This window comes from Trifolium pratense, linkage group LG6, assembly GCF_020283565.1.
Source record: "Trifolium pratense cultivar HEN17-A07 linkage group LG6, ARS_RC_1.1, whole genome shotgun sequence".
Taxonomy (NCBI): Eukaryota; Viridiplantae; Streptophyta; class Magnoliopsida; order Fabales; family Fabaceae; genus Trifolium; species Trifolium pratense.
Genome location: NC_060064.1, coordinates 40,909,996 through 40,917,933, shown reverse-complemented (window position 1 = coordinate 40,917,933; position 7,938 = coordinate 40,909,996). Strand labels below are relative to the sequence as shown.

Below are 7,938 nucleotides of genomic sequence, written 5' to 3'. Positions count from 1 at the left end.
TTATATTTTTGAAAATAATAATTTATATTTTGGTGTGACAAACAAATTATATTTCTGAAAAAAAATATAGGGTTGGCCGCAATTTTTACAGTTGTGTTTGTCTGAAGACCTAGCTTGCACATCAAGACAATTGAAGACTATAAATATGTGAAGCCTCAAGCCTTTACAACTCATGTATTCTAACCCGTGTTCTTTACAAAGTGTGAGTTTTTAGGGTTTAGATTTTGTGTCTTTTGTCAGCCTTTCTTGTGTCAATTTGATGCAAGTTTAGGACTGTGTTTTGGTTGTTAATTGTAAGCTACTCCTAAGCTTTGAAACACGGAGTTAGTGTGTGTGATTCACTCATAAGCTTTTAAGCAAGAGTGTGGTCTAGTTTCTAGGAGAGTGTCTCCATCTTGATTATTATTATTATTGACAGCAACATGGTACGTGTTGTTAGAGGGAATTTAGGACGGGGTCTCATTATCTAAGAGGTTCTTAGATAGGATTGCACGGGTAGTGTCTAGGCGATAAGTCAAGTACCGGGTGTTGGTCGAGGGCTTTGAACTAGAGCTATTATAGTGGATTCATTCCTGGATTGGTATCCCCCAGGGTAGGTGACGTTGCACTGAACTGGGTTAACAAACGATCTGTGTTATTTATTATTCTGTCGTTTATTGCTTTATTTTATTCAGCGCCTGTCTTGCTGCAGCACATGCTATAGCATCTTGTGCAGAATTGTGTTCACTGCGTGCCAGATTTCAAATTCTAATTTGAATATCGTGTTAGAATTAATCAATGTCTCTAAATTCCTGTGTTTAAATAGGAATTGCTGGCCATTATAGGAGACTACTATCATATCCTATTAGCTTAGGTGTATTCTGGAAACAGATTTCCTGCTGTGTATTTTAACACAGTTTTCTCACTGTAATGTATCACAACCGTTCGATCTGTAACGTACGATCATGATCATTTTAAGAAATTTATCACTGAATCAATGTGTACTGTTCGATCAATAATTAATGGTTCAGATTGATAATTGTGTGAAAACTGTGTGCTATATTATTGTAGCAAATCTTGATCCGTGTATTCTTTTTTCTTATCCACACATTACAAGAGTTAAATTAGGAGTACTACTCTTATCCTCAAGTGAAACACATCATTCTACAGAAAAAAAAGTCTCGCGTGCCTTACTACAGTACTAATTTGTCTTTCTCTTTTTTCTTCTTATTATAGACAAATATTTAGGAGTTGGCTCATTTGTCTCAATCTCTCTTAACAATAAAACATAGCCATTATAATTAATATTTTATAAGTAAATTTTACCTTATACATGAATTTAAAAATGTAAAATTTGTTTATAAAATGTCATGGAGAACGTATCCAGTGAAATCTAGAAATGTAAAATTTACTTATAAAATATCACGGAATACGAATCCACTAATTAGTCAGACTCCACGCGGAAACAACTTTTCCTTATTTCCTTTTTAAGATAAAAAATATAGTACAATACATTACTTACTCTATTTATAGCCACCATTACTACCAAGTACTCCAACAATCATGAAGATATTCATCCATGGATATTTTTTGTTATCCAACCTCTTACTAATAATTTCCATCACTGCTATTATTAATGAAGGTGAATACAATGAAGCAGATTACATGTCCGACCTTTTGAAAGCACTTACCCCAACTCCAACAGGATGGTCTAACAAAACTCACTACTGCAAATGGAAAGGCATCTCTTGCAACTCTATTCAAGCTGTTACCTCTATCATGCTCCCATCAAGTTCACTCACTGGAACACTCCCTATCAGTATCAACACTCTCACTAATCTCACCCACATTGATCTCCACAACAATTCACTCACCGGTTCCTTGCCTTATTTAGATAGGCTTTACAGGGTCCATACAATATCCCTTGGTTACAATAACTTCACCTCCATCCCAGACAGTATTTTTTATGGCATAAAAGATCTCAAAACTCTTAACCTTAGCAATAACTTGAATCTCCCCTCATGGGTATTTCCTATGAAAGATTTATCTTTCTCCACTTCTTTGGAAACCCTCGATCTCAAAGCTACGAATATGATTAGCTCGTTAGATCCGGAAATGTTTAATTCGTTTCCAAATTTGCATACTTTTATTATTTCTCATAACAAAATGGACGGAAGTCTACCCCAGTCTCTCGGAAAATCTGCAGTGAGGTATTTACATCTTAACAACCAGGGAGGATATGGGTTTACGGGTACAATTGACGTTATATCAAGCATGAGTAATTTATCTCAAGCGTGGCTTCACAATAACAGTTTCACGGGTCGAATTCCCAATATTTTCAATTGTACTAATTTGTTTGATTTGCAGCTTCACTCAAATCGCTTAACTGGTTTGATCCCACCTTCCTTACTAGCTCTATCTAGCTTGAACAAAATCTCTTTGGATAACAATATGCTTCAAGGACCAATACCTTTGTTCCGCAAGGGTGTTAATGCAACATGGAAATCAAATTCCTTTTGTCGAAGCGAATTTGGACCTTGTGATTCCCAAGTTATGATTTTGCTTGAAATTTTTGAAGCTTTAGAGTCACCTTATTTTTTGATAATTAAAGGGAACAATGCTTGCACCGGAGGGTCGGCCAACGTCTTGATTTGTTGTGAAAGAGGGAAGATTGTTAGTTTTAAAATCTGGAATTTTATTTTAAGAGGAACCATCTCTCCGGCATTTTCCAATTTAATAAGTTTAGTGAACTTGACTCTTGCTGACAATTCTTTGACGGGATCAATACCATACAGTCTTACAACTTTGCCTCAACTTCAACTTCTTGATGTTTCTAATAATAATCTATCGGGAGCAATTCCGAAATTTTCATCCAAGGTTAAGTTAAATACCACTGGGAATGCTTTGCTTGGCCAAACTGGAGGTTCATCTAAAACAAACCTTAGACTTGTAATTTGGATTGCAGGTATGTTTCTATGTCCATTATGTGTGTTTCAATATTGTTTTGTTATGTTACCCTTTGGCCATGTGCATGTCTTGTTATATATTCCTTCTCATCTCGATTATAAACAATAAAAAGTTATATTTTGTGATTTAAAATATAAGTAAATTCAATTGCGTTTTGATAATATTATTCCTAAAATACTCTCTAGTTAACAGTAAAAATAACTACTTTCAAAAACAGTAAAAATAACTCTCTAATTAATATAGATATTTTTTTTCCGATAACTGTTTTATTTATATGAAACAAGTACAATAATTTTGAAATTGAAAAGTACAATATCTTTTGTTATTAACTTTATAAAATTGTAGAAACATCAAGTGGCAAATGAACTACAATCAACACCAATTAATCAGAAGCAAAAACTTTGTTAATTATCATTAAAGTTTTAGATTATTAGAGTCAATCTTTCTAACAACAGAAGTGTTAATACAAAAATTAAGTTGTTTTTTTTTTTTTTTTTTTTTGCTTAAATGCACTTTTGATCCCCCTATTTTCAAAAAAATGAAGTTTTGGTCCCCCTATTTTAAAAACCAACTTTTTAGTCCCCCAATTTTAATTATTTTTGAGTTTTGATCCTTCATCCCATTTTAAGGCTAATTTTATTGATGTGGCATTGCCACTAATGCATATCAGCGTCCACATGGACAAATTTAATATCCATGTCATTATTTATTTTTAATTCAATAAAACTTATTTTATAAAATATTTTAATTATTAAAATTATAGTATTTTTTAAAAAGAAATCAATCAAAAAATAATTCAAAAACATCAAAAATCACACCAAATAATCCGTAGCCCCCATTATCATCACCCACTTATCCAGTTATCCTTACTCTTCATACCAACCTAGAAAACAAAATAATCATGTTTCACATCATATCATCATCGTAAACTCATTAAAATAAAAAATCTCAAAATTCACAACCTCTGATTTATTAAACCTAAGAAAAAACAAACAATCACAACATGGACATGGTCCTCTTTGATTCAAATCAAACAATTCCATATTGAAAGCAAGTTTTTGTGTTTCAAGAACCTCCAACTTTCATCATCATCCAACTTTATATAAAACTAATCTAGAATTCAACTTCAAACTTAAAACAATTTCTAGGTTTTCATTCGAACTCATCCAAAGTCATAGATAGTTTAAGGCTAAATTGTAGTTTTGGCCCCCCACGTTTCATAATTGTGCGATTTTGGCCCCTCACGTTTCACATGTGCGATTTTGGCCCCCCACGTTTCATAATTGTGCGATTTTGGCCCCCACATTTATTGGTCCCCGTTGACTATTTTGACCAAAAATTGCTGACATGAATTATTCCTAATTTGGTGTTGGTAAAGAATTACAAGCGTTAAAGACAATTAGGAAACATGGAATGTTTATATATGCACTTTGTGCATTATTAGTATATGTAAATATTATATTTAGTATCAATGAAGAGACTCATTTAGTATCAAAACCAAATCTTGTATTCTTTAAACAATTAAGACACGTGTCAAAAATATTCCATGTCAGCAATTTTTGGTTAAAATAGTCAACGGGGACCAAGAAATGCAAAAGGGGGCAAACGTGGGGGGCCAAAATCGCACATGTGAAACGTGGAGGGCCAAAATCGCACAATTATGAAACGTGGGGGGCCAAAATCGCACATGTTAAACGTGGGGGGACAAAATCGCACAATTATGAAACGTGGGGGGCCAAAACTGCAATTTAGTCATAGTTTAAAAAGTATGAGTAATTTCTAATGAAACACAAAATCATCTCTAATTTCTTTTCGTTTTTAAAAATTCTAGTAGTTGAAGGTTTGATAATTAGGGTTTCAAATTTCATATTTTATAAGATTTAACAATTATTATTTCAGTTGGATATACAATTCTAATAATTAAAATATTTTATAAATAAAGTTTTATTGAATTTAAAAATATATAATAATGACATGGATATTAAATTTGTCCACATGAATGTTGCCACATCATTAGTTACAAGGCCACACCAACAAAATTAATTCCAAAATAGGATGGGGGATCAAAACTCGAAAAAAAAAATGAAAATAGGGGGACTAAAAAACTAATTTTTTAAATAGGGGGACCAAAACTTTATTTTTTTTAAAATAGAGGACCAAAAGTGCATTTAAGTTTTTTTTTTTTTTGATTGAGCCATCTATCTGACAACATCACTCAACAAAATAGATAAATAATATTGCATTTAGATTTGACAATTTAACTTATTTAATTTTCACTAACTACTCCATTTTTTGTTTATAACTCTCTCATGTACAAACATGCAGGGACATTGATGTTTACCGCTGGATTTATCATATTTATTGTGTTGATTATTTATAAACGTAAGAGGTATCATATTTTGGTAAAAAGGTTGGTCTTTAAGAAAACAAAAAACTATATTGATCACAATGTGGAGGATTTCATACAGAGTTATAACTTGTCAGTGCCAATTAAGCAATATAGATATTCAGAAGTTAAAAGAATGACAAACTCATTTAGGGACAAATTAGGTCAAGGAGGATACGGTGTTGTTTACAAAGCAAGTTTACTTGATGGACGTCAAGTGGCGGTGAAAGTGATAAACGAGTCAAAGGGAAATGGAGAAGAATTCATAAATGAAGTTGCGAGTATTAGTAGAACATCACATGTGAACATCGTTTCACTTTTAGGTTTTTGTTATGAGAACAAAAGAGCACTAATATATGAATTCATGTCCAACGGGTCATTGGATAAGTTTATCCTTAAAAGAGGATTTCCCAATACAATTTGTAGTTTGGATTGGAACACAATGTACCAAATTGCAATCGGCATTGCTCGAGGACTAGAATACTTGCATCAAGGATGTATTTCAAGAATTTTGCATCTTGATATCAAACCCCAAAACATTCTTTTGGATGAAAATTTTTGTCCAAAAATCTCTGATTTTGGACTAGCTAAAATATGTCAAAGGAATGATAGCGTTGTGTCTATACTTGGTACAAGAGGAACTATAGGATACATAGCACCAGAAGTATTCAGTCGAACATATGGTGGTGTTTCTCACAAGTCTGACGTATACAGTTATGGTATGTTAATTCTAGAAATGATTGGTGGAAAAAAGAATTATGACACTAGAGGTTCATGTACTTCTGAAATGTATTTTCCAGACTGGATTTATAAGGATCTTGAACAGGGTAATAATAATCTTGAGAATTGTTTAGCAAGTTCAAATGAAGAAAATGACATGGTGAGAAAGATTACTATGGTGAGTCTATGGTGCATTCAAATCAATCCATTAGATAGACCATCAATGAGTAAAGTAATAGAAATGCTACAAGGACCACTTCAGTCAGTGTCATATCCTCCAAAGTTTTTCTTACATTCTCCTGAAGTGTCATCATTATAAACTTCATATGTGTCTTCCTGCAATTTGTTAAAGACAAATTCAATAGAGAGTGGTGAAAGGTGAAAATGTAATTGTACTGTAATTATAATTGTAGGTATAAGTATAATTTTGCATATCCACTACACTTATTTTATTCAAATCATGTCTTGTTATATAAAGATATTCAACAACTTTCATTTCTTGTTTCAATATGATATTCAATTAGACGAATATCTTTGAAATTTAAAAAATTTCTATGACACTTGGGAGAATATAATGCATATTCTTGATATCTAAATTTGTTTCTCCACATAATATTACATTAGCTCTTCTAGAGCCTTTAATTATTTTTGAAGTGCCAGATATAGTACTAACATCAGTTTCTCGCTTCACTAAATAAGATAAATATTTTTTGTCCTTGAATATCGTATAAATAGTTGCACTATCAGTGAGACACATATCTCATATACTCATTCTCTTAAAAAATGATCAAACAAAAGATACAAGTATAGGAATAAAATTATTTAATCATACTGTAATATATATCATTATTGTCAAAGAAAGTTGAAAGCTAACACACAGCTAATTCGCGGTAAAAATCGTTCAAAAATTTGTTCACCTAGATATATAGCTAGGACACATCACACAGATAGATTTCCAATGATCATCAAACTTGGATGATCCTTAATCAAACTAGTGCAGAATCAGCTAAAGCATGTTTACAAAATTCTACATACCTTTCATGTCTATATACTTTGGTATATATCAGCTAAAGCAGAATCAATATAAAACTTGTTTTTCTTGTCCTTTTTCACAATGATAGTAATTAAGAACACAATGAGGTATACTGTTGCATGATGAGTTACAAGCTAGAAATTCATCCATCATTATGCAACTTACCAGAGGAAATAGAAAGAGCAGCCAATCCAGATTCACTACAAAAAAACACGCCAATTTACGGGGTTTTTTTTCCAATTTAGCGGGGGTTTCCAACCCCCACTGAATGTTTTGCAGGATTTTTGAAAACTGCCGATGAATAGGTTCCCATAAATTAACTGCGGGGGATTTTTTGAACCGCTGGCATCCCACTTTGAACCGCAGGTATTTTACTTTTAAACTGGGGCGGTTATTTTTTGGGGTTTCAAAACCCCCGCAAATAGGTTAAATTATTTTTTTTAAAAAAAAAAATCAAAATACTGACACTATTTTATATAGAATCATTGCAACAAAAATCTCCAAATGAGTAAAAAATAAATAAATCTTACAAGACAAATACACAGCATTTACTATATTCATTTAATCAATTTTTTTACTACATTCATACAACTAGCGATGTTACTTTTGGTGATAGAGCAAAAGGAGAAATTATTGGTGTAGGAAAGTTAATCAATAATGACTTACCTAAACTAGACAATGTTTTGCTTGTGAAAGGGTTGACAGCTAATCTCATAAGTATTAGTCAACTATGTGATCAAGGTATGAAAGTTAACTTCACAAAAATTGAGTGTTTAGTAACGGATAACAATGGTGATCTGTTGATGAGAGGATTAAGATCAAAGGACGTTACCTTTGGGTTCCACAAGAAGAA

General features: G+C 32.3%; 1 protein-coding gene across 1 annotated transcript; it reads left to right on the top strand.

The window, feature by feature from the left end:
* The first annotated feature begins 1,425 nt into the window (after nucleotides 1–1,425).
* LOC123892599 (receptor-like kinase TMK4) lies at nucleotides 1,426–6,490 on the top strand. Its single transcript, XM_045942416.1, has 2 exons — nucleotides 1,426–2,944; nucleotides 5,272–6,490. The coding sequence occupies exons 1-2, from the start codon at nucleotides 1,543–1,545 to the stop codon at nucleotides 6,369–6,371; spliced, it is 2,502 nt and encodes an 833-aa protein (XP_045798372.1). The 5' UTR covers nucleotides 1,426–1,542; the 3' UTR covers nucleotides 6,372–6,490.
* The last annotated feature ends 1,448 nt before the right edge of the window (nucleotides 6,491–7,938 follow it).

Coding starts and splice junctions, on each gene's coding strand:
- LOC123892599 (XM_045942416.1), top strand. CDS start 1,543: ATGAAGATATTCATCCATGGATATTTTTTGTTATCCAACCTCTTACTA. Junction 2,945..5,271: donor ACTTGTAATTTGGATTGCAG/GTATGTTTCTAT, acceptor ACAAACATGCAG/GGACATTGATGTTTACCGCT.